Consider the following 25,948-nt stretch of genomic DNA (forward strand, 5'->3'; position numbering starts at 1 on the left):
TAGCCTGGCTAGAAAATGTAAAAGCTTCATTTCCTAACTAGTGAATGCACAACATAAATAAAGTATTGCTCAGTTACGAGCTGGAGTTTCTTTCTGGAAGTTATTGTAGTTAGACTAAACAGTTGTTCAACAGAATTTTATACAGTATTTCAGAAACTGATTTTTTTGCCATATAGCATATATGGGACCAGCTTCATAGCTTTGCACAATTGCTGATGGAGTCTTTTTCTGCTTCTGAGCCTTACTAGTTTAGAATATGGTATCTTTGTTTCACAGAGTTGTATGTTTTCATATGTGACTGAAGTAAATTTTAAAAACACTATTTTATATCCTTTACGGACCTCAGCTTGGCATCAAAATGTTGCTGATTATATAGTTCTTGCCTGTTTTCAGTCATAAAATTTAATGAAGTAATTCAGCTTTTAAAGAAAGATGCTCTTTAGGGACTTACAGCACAGGGTCATAAGCAGAACGTGTAAACATTGGTAATACAAGATTTTTTTAAAATGATGCTTTAATTTTAGTCCTGTTTTGAATTTTTTTTCTTTTTTTTTCCTTTTTTGTTTGTTTCTTAAGTGTTTATGGTTGATAATTTAGCCAATACAGTTTTGTCAAAGCTCAGTGTTTACAGTGCAAATGCTAACTGACAAATCGATCTTCATTATTCGTTTAAGAGCTATATCGGGAAATGAGTTAACCCAATTGGTAATGAACAAATCAGTAATATCAATTTAGGTTTTAAAAATCAGTTTCTGTAATTTGTGTTTAAGCTGCATCTTTGTTGACATTTTTATTTAGAGAATATTTTGAATATATATTTCTGAGTTGGGGAGGTGTTTGTCAATAAATAGATTTGTCAACCTTCAGACATGTTAACTGGTAACTGCAGTCTAATTTTACATTCAGCATGCATTGTACTTGGCACCAAAATCAGATATATAAAGTGTTAAAGATGGAACAAATTTTGAGAAGTTAAAAGCTTGTTTTCTGTTTACTCAACACAAAGTGTTTAAATAGTTTACCTACTATTCAGATAAGTTGCCTATTTTCTTCCAGGCCAAAGAGGGTACATAGTACCTGCTGGGTATTTGTAGTGTGGGAACTCTCATGTTTGCAAGTCTCTAGTTTAGATGTTCTTTTATTTGCATACCTTTGGATGTGCATGACGTGAATATTAATAGTCTTGAAATCATCTTTGCCAAAATGCAATATCCAAGTGGGTCATAATATGACAGACAGTGCTGTATGCTTTCATCTTATGTTGTGTAATTATCTATTATTGGTCCTTCTGATCTTTTAAATGGTACTGTTTAATGTTTGCAGCAGTTTTGTTCATTAAGAAGTACATAGTGTATTTAATGCAGAATGCCTTTAAGTATTTGATGGATGCAATAAATTTTTGTAAAACATTTTTCTTGTCCAAGCATTTAATTTAATACAACTCTGACAGCTTGAAAATCGGACTGTTTCCACAAAGACAGCACAGTATTTAGAACAAGGTGTTTGGCAGTTTTGACTAATTATTTTTCTAACACTTATGACATTTCATTCAAATGTTCATCTCTTAAAATATATTTTAAATGGATCTAAATTTTTAAAAATATATCAAAAGCCCATTTAATTCAGTAATGCTCTAACTGAAAAAATGGTGCCTTTTTTTAGCCACATACAGGTGTCTTCCCCCCCCCCCCCCAGGCTTGTTTTGGGCAACTTTATTTCTACGTATAATTAGTAGGTATTTATGAACACTACGTGTGAGTTGATATCTAATTGGTAATAATTTATTGTAATTAATATCTTAAATTATGACTATTGTTAAGAGGAAAATTGTTTTATAGTGTCAGCATTGTCTCATCAAGATTTTTGACAAGCTATAAATGAGTTCATCGCATTGGCTCCCTAAAATTCATGAACAAGAATGGTGCAAATTATTGTGTGGACTTAACTCCACATCATGAGAGGCTGCACCTACTATTTCATTTTTACTGAAATGTCTGAAGGATAATATAAGGTAGTCCTATACTGTGACTAAGCAACTCTTAGGTAACTTCCAGTTTGCCTACCTCTTTTTTCTTTTTTTTAATGTTTTCCTTTAGCATAAATTAGAAAATATATTGTAACCAAATCATTTAAAAATGTATGTTTTCAGTGTCATTCTTACAAAAGTGAAGCATATTTAAATCCTAATTTATATAAAATTATACATATATACTATTATTTTATTCTAGAGTTGCTTTTATATGCCCTGACTGAGATTATGGCCCCGTTCTGCAAGGCGCTGTATAAATACATATTGGAAAAATGTCCTTTTTACAAAGTTTGCTATCTGTTTAGATAAGATGGAGTGGAAATAGGCAACATGAATTGCTCAAGGTCACAGTAAGTCAGTGGCAGAAATGAGAATGAAATGCAGGTTTTTTTACTGCATGAAGTCCTGTGCAGAAGATAATACAGCTTTCTCTGTTTTGTATTTAAAGGTTTTTATAGTATTCAATTGTTAAATCTGGGTGGCCAAGAATACACTTTATTTCCTTGACCCCAGTAAATATTACAATATCTTTAATTTTCATGGATTTCTTTGGGAAAATGGGAGGGGGGAGTTGTCACACTACCATGACTTGTTTTTCTTGGTACTTGCAGTTTGATGTTAAAACAAATTTTAAAATGTTAAAGCAAAAGTATGAAGTTTCTTAGCTTAGGAACCTGTTCACTTTTAATGGGTTTATATCGTAAAATAAGAATATGCTATGCTATTTTGAACCACACATAATTTTAACATAAACCAATTCCACGAGCACAGTACTCAATTTATTCTAATTTATATAAGCTGTTACACCAGTCATTTGTCAGATGCATTTACAAGGTTTAATATGTTTAGTTCTGATACTATTTACACTTCTAATTCTGTTCAGTTATGTGGTTACATTAAAAGTAGAAATATTTTAAATTCTGGACATCTGAACAATAGCTTATATTTTCAGTCTAACATTATTGCAGTAGAACACATTGAAGAGAATGTAGCTGTTTCCACTAAATAAATAGTTCCATCTCCTTTTGATTTAAAGTGGTTGAATCTTCATCCTAGCTAAAAAGCGTTTTTTTCCTATTTCACAGTGTATAGAAGCAATCACTTACCAATCAATGTCATTATAAATAATTAATTAGAAACTAATGAGTTTACCCAGTGTGCAGGTTGAGCTGATTGTTGGTATGAAGGACAATGGTTATTAATAGGGAAATAGAGGCATGTTTTGTTTATGGATAATAGATTTTGTGCATGGGTTGTTTTTTTTTTTAAAGTGAATGATATATTCATTATTAGATTTTTTTGTAAAAAAAAAAATAATTATGTTTATATATATTTTTTAAGAAAGTAAAGAACAAATAAAAATCCCTGCCTTATCTTGTTGAACCACAGTCCACTTTTGTTTAAAAATCATTTTTTTTAAAATGACTTGTGTGAAAGGTGAGTATCATTATACAAATTCAAGTTTTGTTGACTTTGCTAACACTATTGGTGGTGATGTGAAATAAGTCAGATGCAATATTACTAGACAGTTCTTTGAGGATTAAATTTTTAAAATTTTGCAGTTCTTTTTAGCATTGCTGCTTTACTGTCCAAAGCAACAGTGTGATGATGATGTTATTTTTTAAATATGAAAAGTGGTCAAACTGCTTCTGTCTGCGTTTCATGGAGTAGGATTCAAGGTTAATAATTTACATTAAAAGCTTTTAAAAAGAAACCAACTTGTGACATTCCAAGCAGTCTTATTCTGAATAAAATGTTCTGCAAAGCATTAACAGATGGAAGAAATGCAGTCTTAACTCCTAATGAAAGGAGCCATTTATTCCTGTTGCCATTATATATATATATATATATTTATTTATTTATTTATTTATTTTTTATTTTTTAATACCTTATTTAAGTCCCTTTCCTAAATCCTATGAAAGGGCTAATGCAAAAACTGACTGAAGGTGATGTTACCTGATCTATGGACTTTAGTAAGTTTTCGTTAGGTTTACAGTGTGATCTGTTGATGTATATGGAATTAAAAGCTCACCAAGAGTATTGCATTTTAATTGGGACTGTGTTTCTTTAGAAAGCCATTTAAAAAAAAAAAAAGTTTTTTTTGTTTTGGATGTTGACAGTTTGTGATTCACTGAGCAATCTAAAATGGCTTCATGCTGTTGACAAACCCATTTTACTTCCATCTTTTAATAATAACTGAGCATACATAAGCCTTGAAGTCTTTGTGGAAGATAATAGTAATGTATTAAAAGATAGAAAATACAGTATGAAGTGTAATGAAAGATGTCTTGGGAGAATTCCTTTTGAAAAGTTCCTTTGTTTTTAGGGTCACATGTTGTATGGTGGAAAATGAAATACAAATTCATGAAAACATATTTTGTAGTTCAACATAAAAGTTACCAACTGTAATTTTCTAGTGCATAAGAAGCCGTACTAAAGAGATCATTGTTCCTGTGCTTATTCCAAGTGAAGCCTAGATTGTGGTTCGGTTTCATGGATTTGAACTACTGTTTTGGCTGGTATAAATACCTTCCCATTGTGAACTATATACATACAGTATACACTAATTCTCCTGAAAAGCTGGGCAGACCAGATCTGACCTAGGAAGGAAAGAAGTTTTTCATTTAATATTGAAGACTATGGAATGAAAAGTATAATATTTCTAATATTTATATGAGGAAAGCCTGGTTTCATTCTTTCAGGATTTTTTTCCCCTGGAAGAAGGGGAAAAGAGTTCTCAGATAAGTCCACCGTTTTTCTGTGCATTTGACGCATCATTTCATATTTTCCCTTGGATGTATTTTCATATTAGATTTTATTTTTTGTGTTGCAAGAGCATGTAAAGAAATCATTTTTCCATAGTAACTTTTTGTATGTTAGCTGAAAACATTCTTGGGCTGAGATGAAACTGGGAAGCTGAGCAAACAGTTTGCTGGACAGGAAATAAGATGGTAATTTTTCTGTAAAGTTCAGGTCCCATAATGTTCGATAGATTATTATTTTTTAAATGTGTGTGTGTGCGCACGCATGTGTATACATATATATATGTGTATTTTGCTATAGTTGCCATAAGGCAAGTGCTTGCAGATATTTGAGGGATTCAGTGTGGTTTTTTTTCCCCAGGCACTTATTAGCAGTTCATCTTGAGACATCATGAGTTGCATCAATTACTACAGCGTCTCTTTTGCAGTAGAGTGGGCCCAGGCAATTAGAATGGTAACACAATTGAAGGCAAACTATGTAGATGTAGGGTAATATATATATATATATTTTTTTTTTCATTTTAGCTCACAGAGTCTGAATTGTGTGAATTAATGCATATTACAGTAATCCTTATGCTTAGAACAAATGCATTCAGCGATACACTGTTTTTAAAACTATTACTGTTTACAATCATGTAGATTCAGTGCCTCAGGAAATTAAGGCACCTGAATCCCATTGATTAAAGTCAGTTAAGCATGATAACTTTTTTTCTTGGATAGTTTGACTATTAGGATTTGGTCTGCAGCATCTTCGCGTTCTTGTTAGCGTTAGAATTCATGTAGACACCTATGCCAGAATTAACAAGGAGAGATGAGCAGGGAAGAATTGAGCAAGTAGCAGAGGAAAAAAATGGGTTTACTTTGTTGAAATGTTTAAATTTGTACAGTTTATAGCTATCTCCAGTCTTGTCAAGTATGAAACTGCTTTTTTAAGCAGCATTATAAAGATCAGCTTTCTAAAAGCAAGTTAACATGTTACATTTAACATGAGATTTTGCTGATATATCCTGTCTTATCACCATGATTTTTTCATCACGCGTTTTTTGTTCAGCTTTCAACCCTATTTTTGAAGTTCTGAATGGTATAGGATTACATTTATTGTTCATAGATTTGCTTGAACAATGGAATACATAGTTTTTTCTGTTTTACTTCAAAGAATTGCCAAGAAAATGCTTTTAGAAGAAATCAAAGCCAATCTTTCCTCTGATGAGGATGCATCTTCAGATGAAGAGTCAGATGAAGGAAAAAAGAAAACTGGAAAGCAAAATGAAAACCCAGGAGATGATGGTGAGCACCAAAAAGCAGCTGGAAAAAAGTGGTGCTGTAGTGTCTGTCATAATTTCAAAGATCTTGTAGGGAAAATTGTAATTAGTAAAGTTTCTTTAGTTTCAACAAAAAATAAACCAACTGGTGTCGATAGCTAGTTGCCAAATAGATGTCAGTGTGTATGACCGTACAGATTATTATCACAAACTCTGGTGCGAATGTTTTTCTTCTTTTTTGGTTAATGGTCAGATTTTTGTAACCAATTTAGAAGTCCTAGGGATGTGTGAAGAATAATGTATAAAGAACAGTAGGATATGCAAAAGCTCAGGAATGATATGACTAATAGACGCTATTGTTGCTACAGATAATTCAGATGATCAGACAGTGTAAAATACTTGCACTTGGAAGGTAAAACTGTATGTTATTGTCCATAATTTCCTGAAAAAGCACAAAAAGTAGCCAAAATTAATTCTGATTTCAATTTTTACTAAATTTAAATAAGGAGATAATTACCAGTGTGCCTGTTGCACTGACTCTTGTCTCTGACAGAAGAGAATGAAAAGGAAGATAATTCTGAGTCAGATTCAGATGAAGAAGAGTCCAAGAAGCCTAGATACAGACACAGACTGCTGAGGCACAAGCTCACTGTGAGTGACGGAGAGTCTGGAGAAGAGAAAAAGGGGAAACCTAAAGACACAAAAGAAGGGAAACGCAGAAATAGAAGGAAAGGTACATAATCTAAGCACTTGTGTCACAGAAAGTACTTGTTTCTATAAACCAGGTCCAAAGCATGCCTGACTGGAGATTTATAGTAAACTCTGTAATTTTAAAATATCTATATAAACGTCCTCGTGTATTAAATCTACAATTCCCTTATCTGTGTTTGATAACTACTTTTATTTGAAACGTGAAAGATGACTGCAACTCGTAACAGCTCTCTCTGCTTACTGTATCTTCTGAATTGGGTTAACCTTGTTAAATCTTGAATATTAATCTTGAATAACAGAGCTAAACCCAGTGTGACTAATTCATGATTATCGATTTCCCTCTTCCCCTAATGCAATTTCTCTTTTCCTTGGACTGTTAATAGGCTGTTGTGTCACCGGGAAATGTCTCCATCGTAGTTTCAGTGCTGCAGGCTGTAGCTGATCACCAGATGGCACTGTGAAACGCTGCTTGACTTTGCTCGTTTTCGTTGAGCCCCGCCAGAGCAAAGGCGGCCTTGCCCCAGCCTTCTCCCCTGTGGGGCCGAGCAGGGGAGTGGGGGACTGCCAACTTGGTCAGAGTAGATGTCTGACAGTGTTGCAGTGCCAGTGGAAGTAAGGATGTATATTGTACAGTGAAGATGCACTTTTCTCTTTTTAGCATTGCAGTAAGGCTGGCCATGTCACACTTATTAGCAGTGTTCACAGGCCAAAAAATGCAATGTAATTTGTTTAATGTATTCCCCCATGACAATTCTCCTTTTTATCTAAACATACATTCATGCTCTTCTTTCCTTATGGAGTTTTTACTCTACCAATAATATTTCTTTCAAAAAATTAATTTTCAATACAGTGGCAATGTGCAAATAAGGGGTGGCCAGAATAATTCTCAGGCTACTTTAGTAATAAGTCTTCTAAATTACATTGTTCCCAAGTAGAGCAGTACAGTTTTTTTCAGCTCACAGTGTTTTAACCCTCCGTTACTAACATTATATTTCCCCAAGTATGTAAAACAATCCTTGTTTGAAGTCTGCTACTCATAAAACAATTCAGCTTTCCAGTGTGTTCAAAGTCAAACTATTATAAAAGTGCTAAATAGCATGCTGGTTTTAATTACCTATAAATGCCAGTGATGACTCTTAAAAGTAGTTACGAAAATATTACCTAATGCTGCTGTTTAAGAGTGTTTTTAATTGTCCTTTTAGTCAGTTTTAGATTTGCACTACCTGAAGCAATTTCAAGCCAAAAATACAGTACTTTAATTGCATATGTTGTTAGTAAATTAGTGTTGCTTTCATGAATCATGAAGAGTGAATCATGATTATAAAAATAACATTTGCAACAAAAGCTCGTTTAAGTAAAAATTATCTTATGTTTACTGAAGAGTTGTATACTGTTCCTCCTTGTGTTCTCCCTCCCACACTGTCTTTGAAATGTGAAGCTTTCTAATACAATGCTTTGTCATTTGCTTTTAAATTGCTCTTAGATGTATACATATATAAAAAGACATAATATGCCATTTATAAGGACTCAGCTAGTGCTCGTGTTATCTTTTCTGCTCTGCACACCTTCTGTTGCTGTTGCTCCCTCCTGATATGTTTAATGGCTCCTATGCTGCTTGAAATGAACTGCTACAGTCATTGTTGATTTTAAGCAATATGTTGTGTAATTAGAAGATACGTGACGTTGCTTACTTTACCATAATATTCAATATGAAATCATATTTTATTTTCAAAGTGAGCAGTGATGATTCAAATGACTCAGAGTTTCATGAATCTGCAGTTAGTGAAGAAGTTAGTGAGTCTGAAGATGACCAACGTCCAAGAACAAGGTACAAATAAAACATCACTATGCTTATCGTGTTATTGGTGTTTGGTTTTTGTTTTAATAGAATAATCTAGTTTTCTAGTGAAAAAGTAAAATTTATGCACTCTTACTGACTTAAGAGACCTACGATCAGTCCTTAAATCCTTTGATACTTCTTATATTTAATTTTGATGCCTGCTAACTAACTTTTCAGCAAATGCAAGAATTTTGTATTTATATCACAGTTTGTGGTACGTGGCTATTTGATGAGCTAATAGGGAAAACAGGTTAACGAAACGTGACCATTTTTTGCCAAATATGTCAATCAAGGAATGGTGGATTCCAGTAAAAAGATAATACTTAAAAATATTGAGATTCTTTGAGGTTGTCTGGAATAGACTGCTGCTGTGTGTGTCCCGTGAGGTGAGGGGGAGGAGAGAATTTGGAGGTATACTGTTGCTTGCATGAAAGGAGTATATAATCTGTTGGTTAGCAGTGTATTTTGTGTGATTTTTTAGCATTGTCTGTCAGTGAAGCAGTGAATTATCTTTGTTTACCATGGGACTGCCCTTTTTTTTTTTTTTAATAGATCTGCCAAGAAAGCTGAGGCAGAAGAAAACCAGCGCAGTTACAAACAGAAAAAGAAACGAAGGCGTATAAAGGTTCAAGAGGATTCTTCAAGTGAAAATAACAACAAGGTACTATATTGTGCTTTAAGTTAATTAAATGGGAAAAGGTGTTTGTGTTTCTTATGCCAACTGGTTAGGGACTTGGGCATCTGGAGCAGCTGGGTACAAGGTAACAAGCAAGTTATAGCTGAATAAATGCACCACCAGATCAGAAAAATAGTTCTTTATTCAATATATATTAATATTTTATATTATAATATCTAACTATTTTATGTAAATCACTAGTTAGTATCATACAATAACAGTACCTTTAGTACTGCTTTGCACAGGTGAAGTTATTCTTAATATCTCGGAATACGGTATAATTAAGGTGGTACTTCTGTTATCATGCTGGCTAACTTGTTTTTAAAAAAAAGTATCTTTTTTTTCTGTGAGCTAAGCTAGCTATATATAAAAATTTTTGTGTATAAATATTGTATACCTGTGTATAAAAAATTTCTCTAAAAATCAAGGATTTGGTGGTCTGTGTCATAATTTTCTTGTTAAAGATTAATTTATTTGATTTCTAATAGAGTAATTCTGAGGATGAGGACAATGATGATTCAAAATCTCCTGGCAAAGGCAGGAAGAAAATAAGGAAGATTATTAAAGATGATAAGCTTAGAACAGAAACACAAAATGCACTTAAAGAAGAAGAAGAAAGAAGAAAACGTATTGCAGAAAGAGAACGAGAGAGAGAGAAATTGAGAGAGGTATGTTCTGTTTTCTTTGCAAAACGTTGCTAGAAAGTTAAATTGCTGAAGATGTTTAAGACATCATATTTCTATCTCAGTTTAATTTGGTAAGTAACCTTTAAAGCTGCTTACATGTAGCCATGTAAGCCACAAGTTTGAGTTGTAATTTGCTGTGGGTTAAGATTTGTAAGCTTTATTTAAGATTGCTGAGAACTTTAAGAAAGTTGTTTCTTGTTTTAGTTATCTACTGTTTTACCTTTCATGTGGGGGAAAAGAGTCTCCTGAAGTAGGCTGACAATGCAAAGGGTTGACAGTTTCACTTAATAACTAGATGACTTCCAATTTTGCTAAGCCTTGTGTTTGCAAAATGTTTAGTCACATGTGAAGTATTCCTATCATGCACTGTTTCTGCTTCAGGTGATAGAGATAGAAGATGCTTCACCTCTGAAATGTCCAATTACAACTAAGCTGGTTTTAGATGAAGACGAAGAAACCAAAGAACCGTTAGTGCAGGTTCACAGGAGCATAGTTACCAAACTGAAACCACACCAAGTAGATGGTAAGAAAAAAAGAGAGGTTTTTATCCTTTTTTTACCCTGGCAGTATGGGTTATACATCCCAAATTAGAATTGTAAGTAAAACTCCTTGGCAGGCAAATGCGAAAACACAGGATTTAATGTTTCATTTTTGGAAGGTCTAAACAAAAATAAATGAGATCAGCAATATGTTATTCTGTTTTACATTCAAAGAATCTTAGGAATGTAAGGTTGGAAGGGGCCTCAGAATCATCCGATTTCCTGCACACAGGCAGAATCAAATGTATGTTTACCATTCTGGAGAAGAATTTGCCTTTGGTTTTTGGTTTTTACAGTTTTGGTTTTTACAGTTTTCAGTGAAGATTTCACAATCTTCCAATACTTTCTTGACTTTTTGGTCAGGAATATTTTTCCTAATACCTGACATGCCTTCACTGCAAGTCAAGCCAGCTTCTTGTCATTTTTTATTTCTGGTGAAGAAGAAGAAAAGGATGATAGCTAGTTATAAGTTTCTCCGTAGCTTATTCTTCTAAGTTTTCCTCAAAGATCATAATCTGCAACTTTTCCATTTTAGTAATAATCTTCTGGACTTGCTCCAGTTCTTAAAGGGAGGTGCCCTGAACCAAACACAGGAGTCGAGTTGAAGCCTCGTCTGTGCTGAGTATAGCAGAATAGAATACAACTCTCCTATAAATATATTGCAAAGAATAAAAAATCATCCAGCAGCCCCTCATGTTGTTAATGCATTTTATTATGTATTATATATTTCCTCTCCTTTATCTGATTTTACTTCCTTAAGCATAGTACTCTACATCTGCCTTTACAGAATTTCTTCTTGTTGATTTTGTATCATTTCACTAATTTACCAAGATCATTTTAGTCTTTTCGTGAAGTCCTTGCCGCTTCCCTGCTATCTTCTTTTCTCCCTGTCCCCAAGTTTGCAGTCATCTACTACCTGCATAGTTACATTTTCTAATCCAGTTCCTGCATCTGCAATGAAAACTTTGAATATGCCTAAGCTCAAGACAAAGATCATCCTACATGCTACCCATTTGACAGAAATGCATCAATAATTACTCTGAGCACTGCTTTTAAAAAAGTTACCATGATCTTACAGTGATTAACCTATCTCTTATCAGCTGAACTTTAATAAAATGAATGTTTAATAAGAATTTTCAAAAATGTTCTTCAGGTGTTCAGTTCATGTGGGATTGCTGTTGTGAATCTGTGAAAAAAACAAAGACATCTCCTGGTTCTGGATGCATTCTTGCTCACTGTATGGGTCTGGGGAAAACATTACAGGTAAGGAACAAAAGTCTCCTTGTTTTCTGGTCTGTAGCTTGCTCTCACAAGCTGATCCAGCAAAAGGCAATTTTAATGACTTTCAGAACATAGTAAAAACTTACTATTTCCTAGGCAGTGACTTGATGGGGGTTGCTGAAAAAAAGTTTGTAAAAGGTTTTCTGAAAGAGGTTTTGTCTCTGTAGTTGTGCAAGTTCTGCTATACACTTGTTCTGCTTTAGAACTATCTAAAATTAAATCAGGAAATAATTGATATTCACTGAAAAGTTAATATTTAATTGTAAGTAATGTGTAGCTCCCTCGCAACCCAGAATAACAGAATATAGCTAGTAGTAGATAAGCTTCAAGAGCCTCTGTTTCTAAGCCAGTTTAATAATTAATCTTGAGCAGGTTGTACTCTTTACTGTGTTCCTCATTCATTCATTGCTCTTTAAATTGTTCCTTTTTCTCAGTGGTTTTTGGATTTATTTGCTACACTGCTAAAGCAGAGGTTTGTTGTGCATTTTTTATGTTTTTTAGTGTCTAAAGTCAAATGGGTTGTGTTTTAAGATAAACAATGTTTTGTTACAATTTAGACAGACTGTTCTGGGTTGTGGTGGGAGGTGGTCTTTTTTATTTTTCAGCGATTGTCCATCTGTATGTTCATATTTTTGGGTCATTGTGCATTGCAAACAGTAAAGACTAGAGATTTTTATTGCCTTGGCAGTAACCATAGGAGTTTCAACCACTTTGAACTATTTTTTCGCTTCTTTGTTTCCTTCTTTTGGCTTTACAGTTCTTTGCTTCCTGAGATTTTCAGGTTCAAGCCTCCTTTGTCACTTCAGTGCATGTAAACTCTTCCTTCTCCTTTACACTGCTGAAGGCTATTTCTTAAAGTAACTTTAAAACAGAATATTATAGCATTAATCAAAAAGATTTCTGTATACCTTTGTCTGATACAAGCACCTGTTCTGCCATGTTAAAAATGGCACAGTGAACAACTCCCCAGTTCTGTAAGTCTTTAAAACCTGAAGTTCAATCCCCATCTTAAAATGTTTCTTCTGAAACTGGTCACTGCTCGTAGCTCTTTTTCTTGGGCCTCTTACAATGACTGCAGGCCTCAGGAGGCGATTATGCCCTGTCAGGTCACCTTGAACTTCAAAAGAAATAAATGATCAAAATCCAGAGATTTCTTGGATTCCCTGCATCTCCGTATTCAGGCTAGTACCTTTTGAGGGTAGTCAGAAGCAGTGAGTTCCTTTTCTGTTTGCTTTTTTCCAAGTATCTATCTATCTTCTTAAGTTTTGTTTTTGCTTTTAGCCAGATTTAGCATCACTATAAATGCTGTGAACAAAGTAATGGGGTGAGTTGCCTGTCTTGCTGCTCTGCTGCCTCGTTTGTTCCCAGGAATTCCTTTGACAGAGAAACTTTTCCCTTTGGTTCTGGGAAGGAGGAAGGGAATTTTTTGAGATCAGTGAAGAAAGGAGAGTAACAGTCTCATCTATGCTGAAAAGGACTGAATGTTTACATTCATAGGTGGAAAAGATAGTGCCCTTAGCTGGTGTCATCCTGAGCCTTCAGAAGGGAAAGTGCTCCATGCCTCTTGACCTGCAGGAAGCTGACTGTCAGTGTATCTTGCCAGAAAAATCTGCTATTTATTGTTAGACAAGATTACTGCTGATAAAAGCAGGGCCATTTTGATTTCACTATCATAGGCTTCATTGAAGTTCTGATGCTGTTTGCTCATTTCTGGAGACGGGAGATACTGCTGGTGAAATGACTCTTAAAGGAATGAATTTTCAAGTTACTGTGAACCTTTCTGATTCTCTAGTTCAAGTGAACGCTAGAAGTCTAATCTGCAGCTTCTGCAGACATTGGAATCTGTTAGAATTGATTTCAATTCAGTATCATTTCAATCAGGGCCTTCTTCCTCCAGGATCAATTCTTGGCTATGAAATCACTTTCTAGGAGATCTGCCTGACACTTCAAGTGAAGTTGTGGCTGGCAATTCTAGATCACAGAGCAGCCAACAACACTTCATTCTAGGTTTCTTCTTCAAATGGACACGCTTTAGTCATTCCCTGGAGTGCAGTCTCTTTAGCACGGTGATGATGGTTCTCAAAGAGGTTATTTTCTTCCTACAGTGAGGATGGGATCCTCAAAGCGTCTGTGAGGAAATGCCATTTCACCATCCTCTTCCATCTTGGTCAGTTGTGGTGAATGCTTCCCCATTGGATTGGGAAGCCCTATCACAATACCTGAAGGCTCCAGATCTGTTCATTCATAGAGAGGTCAGTATATCGGCGTACTGGAATTCCAAGCTGTATAAAAGATGTCTCAACCTTTTTGTGCCATAGTGAGATTCATAGCCTGAAAGTGACAACAGCCAGTGGTGCAATGTTGTTAGTAACTTAGCAAACAAAATGCTTTACGATCCTGTTGACAATCGGTTAGTCTTTGACACTTGTATGCTTGGTATGAGAATTGTCAGAAGTGTTTACTTTCTGTAGTGCTCGCATCTGCCTTGCTGGTTGGCATTAGACATATTCATCACACCTGGAAGCTACTAGACAGCAGACTTGGCTTGGCTTGATGTCCCATGAGTGTTATTTTTAGACATTTGAAGTATACTCCAAGACAAAAATCTTCAGAGAGAATCTAGCAGGAGTCGGTTACTCTTAGCTCGAATTAACTAAGCCTTACTGGGTCAGATGCCTTCCTGGTTCTTATGTTTTCCCTCTAATCCTATTGCTACCCAAGATTCTTCAAAAAGTAAAGTTACATAGCAAATATGTGATCCTGCTCTCCTCTGACCTAGTTGAGACAATTTTTGTTTGACTTGGTGATCCTGCTAGAGAGAATCTTCTTTCTTGACCTGGGAACTGCAAGATGCAGGACCTGTCATGGAGCACTCTAGGTTTGAATAACACCTTTCGATTCTTTAGATACCTCTGTAAAAAAACAGGCTGAAGGGAATCAAGGGAATTTTGGGGGGGGGTTGTTTTTGTTTTTTGGTTTTGTTTTGTTTTTTGAGTAACATGGAGCTACAGAGGAGCAGGGGAACTGCAGTCATTCTGTATATGTACTGTTTAGGTAAAACAAGCTTCAATCTTGAATGCTTATGTTGCACAAGGTATGGACAGTATGTTTCTAATAAGTCTAGCTGCTGGTATGTAACTTTGTTTTGTTTATGGAAGTTGAGACCACAGACACAAGTTTTTGTCAGTCCGCAATTCTATAGAAATGGATTTTCGCACATACTTCAAAACTCACCTTTGAAAAGTGTGTTTTACATACCTAATTCTGACTTAGGCGTTATGGTTCTTCCGGAGTTAGATTATACCTTTTGCTGGAAATATGCAAGGTATTGCAGAATAGTAGAAATGATATGCAGTCTATGTTACTTTATATACTATGTACGTCAGTAAGTAATTTGAAGAAATATTTCACATCAGAAGATACTTTTCTGTGTGATCCACATGTGTTCATAAGATTTGACAGTCTTTTTGGCTGTAACTTCTTGATAATCAAAAAAAGCCACAGTTTAAAATACATATTAATTGCTTTGACCATTGTTTGTAACTTAGGTAACTGGGTTGTTTTCTTTCTTATGTGGTCCTTTGCCAGTGCTTCTGCAGTACTCTGTAATGGCATTTGTTGTTTAGCTCTTACAAGAGCTAGATCAAAGATAAGTTTTTAGAAGACTTTGTAAATCACAGAGAACGATGTCAGTAAAGGATCGGGGAAATAAAGCAGTTAGGGACTTGCTGGCTCTCAAGGACATAGGACTTATGTTATCAGTCTTCTGGGTAGTTTCTTCCTGCATCTGAACATAAGATGCTTTTGTCTTAATAGTAAAACCACCAGTATTTCTTTCAGTATTGCGGTATCTAAAACCGGTTTGGTGTTTTGTGTTCACAACCTAGTCGTGCAGTTTGACATAACTCTGATACTCTGGTATATTAAATTGGAGTTGTCAAATACCAGGTTTTGATCTAGAAGGAACTTACAGGATGTTGTATAGAGCAAAGTCTCCACCATTAGAAGTTTGGTATGAGAGAGCTGGAGCTGCCAGAGTCACTGACTCATAGCTCATAGCATGTTACATGCTCCCTGTAGTCCTTTCTTCATTCGCTACGGCTCAAAAACAGGCACTCCAGCAGAAATACTCTGGCTGGCATCAGAAGAGTTAGTTCCAAGCCTTAAGGAGGTGACATCATCTGCATCATACACCCAGACTGGCTGCAGGTGAATATTTGGAAAGGACTTCCGTATCCTGGTTCAGAGTTTTTTTGAGAAAGTACTACCTGGATTTGAATCCTGGAAAACCTGATAAATTCTGGCCAGAGTTTGCCAGTAAGTTGAAAAAATGTGGAAAACATGTAATTTAAGAGGAAGAAGTTCACTTTGAAGAAACTTAATACATTTATGAAGTTTAAAGATGTGGACTTATTTAAGGGTTGTGGGGGGGATTGGGAGAAGGCCCAAAAATGACCTAGTAGAAATGTTTTAAATTATGAAAATAATTGGTGAAATTTAGAGGGAGAATTTATTATTTGTGGAATTGTTCAGCTACCTGGAGCAATGCAAAATTAGGTGTCTCTCAATATGTGAAAGATGTGAGCAGCCATGTAACAGACAGAGAAATAAGTCTGTCTTTAAATGAAATACATGTGTATTGAATTTTAAGCAGAAAGTGAGTTGTTAAACAAGCAGAATAAGAAAGTTTGAACAAGACGGTTGGTAAGTTTCCTATGTGAATGTATATACACTTGTATATTGCTGTTTGGGATTTTAATGCTCAATGTTTTATTTTGGGTTGGTTTGTTTGTTTTTTTCTCTCACAGGTAGTAAGTTTTCTTCACACAGTCTTGCTCTGTGACAAGCTGGATTTCCGGACAGCTCTGGTAGTGTGTCCACTGAACACTGCCTTGAACTGGTTGAATGAGTTCGAAAAATGGCAAGAAGGTTTAGAAGATGATGAGAAACTAGAGGTATAAGGCTTAAAAAGAGTTCTTAAAAATGAAATAACTTTTACATAATTGGTTTACCTAATTGGCAAGGTCCACCACTCAAAACATAGGTTAAGGAATGCACTTTATTTGAAAAATATACCTACATTAATATGCGTTAGGAATTTAAATGTTATATCACTACTTTGGTGTTTTTAAGAGCAGATTCAAGCATATTCTTCCCCCTTTGAAAGGTCTGTGAACTAGCAACTGTGAAACGCCCTCAAGAGAGAAGCTATATGCTCCAGCGTTGGCAAGATGAAGGAGGCGTGATGATAATAGGCTACGAGATGTATCGCAATCTTGCACAAGGCAGAAATGTGAAGAGTAGAAAACTTAAAGAAATATTTAATAAAGCTTTAGTTGATCCAGGTAAGTGAAAATTAATGCACATGTGCATTGTATATGTTATACTTTCTGGTTTGAATATATGAGCTAAGTAATCTGGCATATGGAAATCTGTTTAGAAAATCATAATGTCCGTGAGAGTTTTCATTTTGTTTTGTTTTGTTTCCTTTGCTGAGGTACAGAAATGGTCGTTCAGAAACCACCTTTTGCGTTCTTGTAAGTAGACTGTCAGTGGTTTTGTGTATTAGGTCAAATACAAAAATGACCACAGGCATTTGACAGGAATGACCATTAGCAACTTTTTCTTTGTCTAGTAGGTATCTTTTTTGCCAGCATTGCTTGCTTTGCCTGGTCATTTGAAGTGTCTCTATTGGGAGCCTAAGGTTATTTTAATCTGCTGATTTGTTACAGCCACAAACTGCTTTATCCTCACTGAAATTCTGTCTTTATGGGAGCAACTGCACGTTAAAAATAGTTGAGAATATACTTTAGAAGTATGAAGAAACAAGTGTTAATTAAGTGCTAATGAACTGATTGCAGATAAAACACTTATTTTAGTTTTTCAGTCTAGGAAAAATAGACATCTGGTTTTAAGCTCAGCTGAACTATGTTGGAAAAAATTTATGTAAAATATATCAAATTAAAATCTTTTCAAGTGCTTATAACTAATCTATTAGGTGATTGCCAAACAGAACTAAAAATCCTAGGATTACCTCCACTTGCCATTTTGGTGAAATTTGCTAATTTTTCCTCCACATTCTCAACCAACAACTGATGTCTGAAAACTACTTCAGGTTATTCAGCAAACAGGGTATTTTAGATCCTGTTTTGGAAGGGTACCTTTGCCATAACTTTGATATTTCTGCTAAAATTGATCAGAATTGGGAATACTGATATGGCAGGGAAAGATTCTGGAGGTAGATTTTCCTGTTTTTTATTTTATCTGACTAGTCTTTAGGTTTGTTGACAAGAATACAGTTAATTTGTCTTTTTTTTTTTAACATTAATTCTGATTTCTGATGAAATATAGCATTGGTGTGGTTTGTAATTCTGCTTGGCGAGCTTGATCTTGTGAAGTTTCAAATGATAACAGTGCTATGATTTTGTGGTAATAGACTAGGGGATTCCTCTAAGGGGAAGAATCATTTTGTAATTATTGCTATGCAACTTTAAACATGGTATTTTCATAATGGTGAGGTAAGATATAAGTTGATACTATAGAAAAGTAGTCTAATTGGCAAGGATATAAGCAATTTTATGCTGCACTGATAAATACACTTCAAAAATCAAATGGCTATGTGTGTAAGCTGACCCTGGATGGTTTGTTTTAGGCAGCTTTCTATACATACTACAGTAGTGCAGTTATGCAGTTTCAGTCTCAGTAATCCTTAAAACAATTATTCATTTCTGTATTTCTAAACCATGTTTAGCTGATGATGGCTATTCTTGCTTCTTAGCTTGGAAGTTTGTCAGCTCACTATGAGTATGTTTTGTTTGCTTTTATTATCTGATTAATATTGGCATGCCTGGACTTTCTTATAAACTTTTCTTCTAAAGTATTTTTTAAAATTCTGTGTGTCTCCCCATCTTTTCCTAAACTTCTTAATTTGCACAGGAACCTATTTAATAAAAACGTTAGTGTATTGAAAATGTTATCTCCATTTTTATGTCATATAGCACAAGTCCATTTGTTAATACAGGCTTACTGATCATGAGGTATTTAACTTTGAACGGGATTCTTGAAATTCAATATTTGAGATTTTAGCATTAACGTATAACAGCAAGAGTCAAAACAAAGTTCAGAGTTAGTTTGAATCCCATTATTAAGAAAAATCTTTCACTTATGTAATCTGATATAATTGTTTTTAAAATGCCTGTTAAATTTTTATTTATCCCCGTATATTCGTATTGTTGTTCCATTGTATCAGCGTGCTTGTATTATGCTTTGAGTCACCATCCTAATTTTAACACAAAAACTGTGGTTTCTTGACACTTGAAACCGGTTTAAATCAAAACTGCTAATCGTTCTGCCTTTTTGCTGTTTCCTTATGCTCCTGCCCGTTCCCTTGCACTGGAAGGGGCATTTGTCTGATTCTGTTATGAATTGGTTCAGGAGCATAAAGTAGCCCAAAATTAAACCTTCAGAAACGATTAGTGTGTTTCTATTTTAGTTCTCTGAGCTGGCTCAGATTGAGGATGGACACACAGCTTTTTGGGACAGGGTGTAGTGAAGAGGGAAGGTGCTGCTGGAGCTTGGGGAAAGGACAGGATCAGAGCAGCTGTAATTTAGGTCCACTTGATCTATCATAGAACCGCTTCCTAAGCAACACAGCTGCTGTTTGGAGCCCTAGTGACCTGCTCCCTGCGCTTTTAGCCAATCAAGTGTTACTGCAAAAGCTCTGTGCATTTTCTTTTTTAAAAGAAACAGTATATTGATGCTTTTTAAGCTTCAAAAGCTGTAAGGATTATCTGTTATCTCTAGTATTTAGCATATTTGTAAGTGATAATAGTACTTCTTTTTGCTATAGATTCACAACTCTCTACTGTTTTACACTGCAAGTGCAAAGTATCATACTGGTGTTCATTCACATCAAGAACTGTCCAGTCTACTAGCAATAAGTTGAGCATATTTAAAATTGGGAATAAGTTTTAGCAGAGCTAAGTAACTGATGGATTGAATGGGCAGAAGACACTTCCAGTGTTTTTTTGCAGCCCTCTCACTGACAGATTGTTTAAAATGCAGTGGCGAAAACCTGTTTTCCTTATGAGTGCTGTGGACTTCTGGAATAGTGTTTCTGGAAGTCCTGTATAGCTCAAGATCAAGGTTGAGAAGAGAAGTTAAAGAAGTAGTTCCAAAGGGAAAATTTGGGACTTTTTCCAAGAAAGCATGGAAGATTATTTCATACTAGCCTGCTGATGTCTGATGCAAGTCAGAGCTTACGAGGTGCGATAAATCCATGCACGTGCCTTTTATGGACCTATCATTGCTTAATTGTAATCTTCCGTCTTCAGGCAGAACTACAGGGTCCGTGCTCTGACTTCCAGAAGTCTTTCAAAGCTGCTAATAGTTTTGAATTTGGCTTACAAAAGAAATGAAGAATAAGGGAGAGATGAATCAAGTTAAACCCAAATCAAGATGAAAATGCCGTTTAAAATATTGGTAAAAATTGAGCATATCAACAGTGAAATTTATGTACTCCTTTAACTGATCTTCCTTTGAGTTGGGAAACCTCAGATGTGAAGAATAATCACCACTTGCAAAAGATAAGAAGCGAAGCAGTATAAAGAAGTATTTTGAGAGAATCGGAAGCCTAGTAGGCTGCAGCCACCTAGGCCAGGGTGCTGTGGCCAAACTGGTAGTAACTAAGTGGGGATTTTCCCCTGTAAACAGGTGGAAAGACAAGCAGGGTCAAATGCTGGAAAATGGTTAGTCTCTGGAGGTCAGGAAACCTCTGACTGTGAATAGTGCTGCTGTTTTAAAAATGGCAAATTTACATTTCAACAAGACCTAAGATCTTGTTGTTTTGGGCTTTATGCTTCAAATTGTTGGGAGCAATTGTCAGATTTCCGGTGGTTCCTTTTAATTTTTTTTCTTTTTTAATTTCCTTGTAGTTTATTTCCTTTATTGTTGTTTTCACTGGCTCATCTTTTCCAAAATAGCACAGGAAACATCCTTCTCTGGGAAAGTTTCCACAGGGTATAACTGGCTCTGTGGAAGGATTACAATACCTAATCTAATCTATTCTTAATGTGTTTTGGTATCCTGATAGTTGGCCTTTCTTTTTGTGCTGAGCCTTTATGTCTCTGCAGAGAGAAGAATCCCCTCTGATGGCTATGTAACTGGGAAAAGAGCAAACGGTGGAGTGAGGTGGCCTGTTGGGCGTGCGAGTATATGGAGGAGGCAGTACCTGGTGTGACCTTCCCAGGCCTGCCCCCTTGTGAACCCGTCTTGCTTGCTGCATCCCGCTCCTGGGGGTCGTTCTGTTCTGCTTCCAGATCCGTTTAGACGTTCTGGGACAACTTGATAGCACAGTGTTTGTGAATAGGTTAATAACTGGGGTAGATTTAATCAGGTTCAGAAACTGCAGCACCCTGAGCTTTGTAGGCTTTGAATAATTTCACGTGAACACGGAAACCTTGTTTTGATCTTTCTGGTTGGTTGGTTGGTAGACTGGAATCAGACTGTCAGGAAAACTAATATTGAAATAACTCGGTAATTATTTTTATGCTGCTTCAAGTCTTTCTTTATTGAAACTAATGACAAAAAGGCAGAAATGTTCTTCTGTTGTTATCCAGTATTTTTTGGATGCATTTTGTTTGGCTAAATTGGTGGGAAGTATCTTGCAGCAACCACTACTCGTTTCTTGCTATCCCCGTGAATCACAGCTTTGGCAGTCTAGCTGGCTGCCGGTAAAAAAAGGAGAGTTATGAAGCTATGTGCTGGCTTACTGCTGTGACTGTAAAAGAGAGAACCTTTGCCTCTGGGAGCAATTTTAATTTAAAAAGTGGCAAATTTGGTATTTGAGTGATAATTTAATGACATATGGCTGGTTCAGCTGAACACTGCTAGGATAGACATATTCTATAGTGGAAGCTTACATTGCCCCGTACGCTGCAGAAGAGGGGACCAGAAAGGGAAGGTTTAGCCAAAGTTTATGGGGGGGAAATAGTGAGGGGGAGACGTGATTTCATTAATTAACTAGCTCTGCTCTGTGGAATAACAGCCGGATTATGTACTCACACAAGGCAACAAATGACTTCCCATAATGCTTTGTGCACTGATAAAATGCTGTTTGGTTTATTGATAGCTGTTGCGCTGTGCTTGCAGCATTTCAGTCATTTTATTTTTGTGCGTGTGTTAATACTAGTAAAAATTCCGTTCCTGTTTAACTTGGAAAGAGCTCTTTACCTGACATTTGTGTAAAACTGACTTGTAGACTTCAGAGGAACAGGAGAACTGTATACATGGGTCTCACTGAATGTGTTTTGGAGATCTCAATATGTTAATGTGTGCCAGTTCAGCAAGAAAGATAAGAAGCTGGGGACTGATCTTTAAAGAATGATTGAAGCAATAAGGCTTGTTAGCTTAGAAAAAAGAAGACTGAACTGACCCATTCTGCACCATGTGAGAGATGTGCTTACAGAGAGGACTGCTATCGGTTGATTTTTACATCAGCTGGAGAAAGGAAAAGGCAGAATTTGTCTTGATTTGCAGCAGAGGTCATTTAGTTTTTTAGTGGAAGAGAGGATGTGGAGTTTCCCACTTCTGTCAGGGAGAGTACATCACTTTCTCTAAATGACTAAACGATCCCTTGAGGTCCCTTTAAGTTTTACATTCATTTATATGATTTTTGAGAAATAATCTGTCCATAATTCCTTTTTGTAAGAATAAGAAAAGAATCCAAATTTATGAAACATCCCTGCCGCTGAATTGTAGCCAAGATATTTGTTCAAGATATAGATGCTGTGTTTCCCAGACAAACCAAATTATACTAAGTTTTTTCATATTTCTACTGACACTTAGTCTAAACAATAATTTTTTTTTAATTAACCACTTGGTTCGTGTTCATGAATCACAGTCTGTACCGAAACAGTGATTTCTGGGGCACTGGCACAATCCTGATCACTAATCATCGTTAAGATTTCATTATCCTTCTTTTCTAGTATACTTTGATTCTGATATTAGCACGATGTACTAGACCAAATTCATTTCTGAGAATGGGGATTTCAGAGTGCAAACTGTCAGATCTGCCGGGGAGATTTTGCAAATCCTTGCAAATGTTTCAAGTTCCAGAAATCAGCTCCGAACCATCTTGGTAGTACAGGTCGCTTGCGTAAGATCCTTACTCTTCAGGAAACGCTGGTCCTGAGGTGCTTCAGAATCAGGACCACAGAAAGAATCTGTCGCTAGCAGAGAAGTCTGCCTGAAATTAAAGGAGAGGAAGGCTTCGGAGTGGCGTGCGTGCTCTGCAAACTGGGGAAGGTACAGAGGTCTTGAAACGGTCTGGGGAAATGTTTCTGAGACAGGTACGGATATTCAGAAACAAGTCAATTCAGACAAGTCTGAATGTGTTCGGAATTCATACAGATAGTGGATTTTCATAGTCGCCTTCTAGACTTTGTTAAAAAGAGGAATTTTTTTTCTGCTTAGGAAAAAACTTCTCGATTGTTTTTCTGTTGTTGGCCCATAAGATTTAGACCACTTTTTGAGACTTAAAATGGCACGATGATGATGTCTGGCATGAGCATCAAATCCCGCAAGTGATCAGAGGCGTACTGGTTGGTTTTCTCTGCTGTTGCTCACTTTCCTAGAGTTAATGTTCATCTCTAGAAGCTGGATAAAAGTTACCCTTATAGTCTGAGAACCTGTTCTCAGCAAATAATGAAAGATTAAATTGATCGTGCTGATAAATTCTCCTTTGCCACCTAAAATGTCAGCCTTTTTAGCGCTGAATAGCTAACTGCAGCTGATGGCTTTGGGTGGTAACCTTTGAAGGCCCCAAAGCTGGCATCTGCTGACTTCATGGCTGTGACAGTACTGGAGTTGGTCCAGTTTAGATTTGGTAAAGCATTCGTTCAAAGTGACCAGCAGTATCCTAGCATGTCTTTTATTCCTCTTTCCAAGGAAAGAGCTTCCAGAAATCGCTCCAAATCTTAAAACCATCAGTGTGTGTAGATCTGTTCTGCCGAGTTTCGTATTCTTTATCTTAAACCCCAATTTCTAACACGTAATAATTCTGCTGCAGTTGCTTTGCATACCGTGCGAGCGTATCGTGGCGTGTGTTTGACACTCCTTGTGCTACTTGTCTAGGATTTCAGTCTACCGTCTTGCCTTTATCCCTTAGAAAAACGTTGCGGACATTTCTGCTGGGACGTTCAGCTACACGGATCTGATTGTGTACATATATTTTAGATAAGACTTTAAATTGCACTGTTTACCCATACCAGTACTGATCTGCTGTCTTACTGAAAAAAAGGAAAGAAAAAAAAAAATTACTACCTGATTTTCAGTTTTGTTACAATTTACTGGTGACCAGTAGATGGCAGCATAAGCTGAATTTAAGAAACAGTTTTATGAAATTTTGATAGGGTGAAAGAAAATATATATGTGCGCACACTTGGTGCATGGATAGATAGTTTTTATAGGAATATATCGCCAAACTGTATTTAATCGCTCGCAGAGGTTTTTATAAGCGACACTCTTGTTTACCAGACTAGCTACTGTGAATACCTATGCAAAGGCTAAATAAGAACTTTAATATCACTAAAACATGACTATTGCAAAAACATAATAAACTTTGATAAGGCAAAATTGGGCATCTTCAGGCTGCCAGCTTCTTCGTGGTCATAAAAGACAGAAGACATCTAACATTGTTATTTCTTTCTAGGCCCTGACTTTGTTGTTTGTGACGAAGGGCACATACTAAAAAATGAAGCATCTGCTGTTTCTAAGGCAATGAATTCTATTCGATCTAGGAGAAGAATAATTCTTACAGGAACACCACTACAAAATAATCTTATAGAATGTGAGTAGTTTTCTTCTCTGGTTTAAGAATTGCTTATTTCTCTGAATATACCTTTGGCTTTCAGCAATATATAATTACAGATGTATTTAGTTTGATTAGAAAAGCTGTTTGTGATTCTTTATCTAACAAAATATCATTTCATTATTCTTTTTTTTTGCATTTTGCATATTAAGTCATTGCCTTAAGCTGTGTTTCCATGACAGTTTAAGCCAAGTTAAACTGAAGCTGTTGGGATTATAGCCTCTCCTCATCCCTTTCCTTGCGTTGGCCTTGCATGCATCTGATCTCTCAGGGAGCCAGTCAAGAAGTGTTGGAAAATTAACACTGCTGAAGCGAATAGCGTTATGACAGTTTAGTTCCTTGATGTGGCTCAGCAAAGAATCAGATGAGCATCAGCATGTCGCAAGGGGAGGGGAGGAAATATTCAGAGTGGAAAAGGGTGGACCAGGTCTTGCAGCAGCAACTTAGATTGGTTAAGCTATTGTTGAGCTATGTTCTTAGTAAACTTACTAAAACAGTGACTTATGTTACTGTTTTGATCATTTCATTCTAAATTAACATATAATATTTGCTTCTATTCATTATTATGCTCTAATATTTGCTATTATTGATTAATATGCTTTTGAATCTATTGCAAAATCTCTATGAATATGATTTTGTCATATGACTGTGTTGGTGTGCATCAGCCCTCAAATTTTGTATAGCATCTAAGATGAGATGGTTTTAAATCTGGTGTTAAATTTGGAAATTACTTCTGTGCTTAAAGTATGTATCAGCTTAAGATACCCTTTCCTGAAAATGTTGTTTTAAAAATTTTTTTTGCTCAGCAGAAGGTGATACTTAGATTAGATAAGACACACTCATTTTCTGTTAGAATTAACCCTTCCGTGAGTACTGTACTTTTCATTTTGAACAACTAGAGCCTGATCTTTCTGTCCTAGATCACTGCATGGTTAACTTTATTAAGGAGAATTTGCTTGGCTCAATTAAAGAATTCCGGAATCGATTTATAAATCCAATTCAGAACGGTCAGTGTGCAGACTCCACTCTGGTAGATGTCAGAGTAATGAAGAAACGTGCACATATTCTTTATGAGATGTTAGCTGGATGTGTTCAGGTAAGAACTGTTCAATTAACTTGAATTAGCTGGTGTGTGTGTGTGGGGGGGGAGTTATTTAATTTTGTTCTAATAAAACATTTAAAGGCCTATTACCCTGTAAATTTGCCATTAAAGTGGTCTGTTGAATCCAGCTATCACTTTTGAGTTAAGTATTTTCACTGATTACTAGATATCTAGATTAATTGTTATAGCTAG

At 35.8% G+C, this 25,948-nt stretch overlaps 1 protein-coding gene across 9 annotated transcripts in view; it reads left to right on the plus strand.

Moving 5' to 3' along the window:
- Positions 1 to 25,948, plus strand: part of ATRX (ATRX chromatin remodeler) — a 94,965-nt gene that overhangs the window by 36,115 nt on the left and 32,902 nt on the right. For all 9 annotated transcript variants that reach the window (XR_010885576.1, XR_010885577.1, XR_010885578.1 and 6 more), the window contains 11 exons: positions 5,948 to 6,078; positions 6,607 to 6,786; positions 8,499 to 8,592; positions 9,157 to 9,265; positions 9,769 to 9,948; positions 10,348 to 10,489; positions 11,659 to 11,768; positions 16,595 to 16,741; positions 16,954 to 17,131; positions 24,496 to 24,633; positions 25,575 to 25,750. Coding sequence is in view for 6 of the 9 variants with exons in the window: in XM_067304335.1 (XP_067160436.1) it covers positions 5,948 to 6,078; positions 6,607 to 6,786; positions 8,499 to 8,592; positions 9,157 to 9,265; positions 9,769 to 9,948; positions 10,348 to 10,489; positions 11,659 to 11,768; positions 16,595 to 16,741; positions 16,954 to 17,131; positions 24,496 to 24,633; positions 25,575 to 25,750 (1,585 nt within the window). In the remaining 3 variants the exon portion in view is untranslated. The remainder of the gene's footprint in view (positions 1 to 5,947; positions 6,079 to 6,606; positions 6,787 to 8,498; positions 8,593 to 9,156; positions 9,266 to 9,768; positions 9,949 to 10,347; positions 10,490 to 11,658; positions 11,769 to 16,594; positions 16,742 to 16,953; positions 17,132 to 24,495; positions 24,634 to 25,574; positions 25,751 to 25,948) is intronic.

The sequence above is a fragment of the Apteryx mantelli genome, chromosome 13 (assembly GCF_036417845.1).
Source record: "Apteryx mantelli isolate bAptMan1 chromosome 13, bAptMan1.hap1, whole genome shotgun sequence".
Lineage (NCBI taxonomy): Eukaryota > Metazoa > Chordata > Aves > Apterygiformes > Apterygidae > Apteryx > Apteryx mantelli.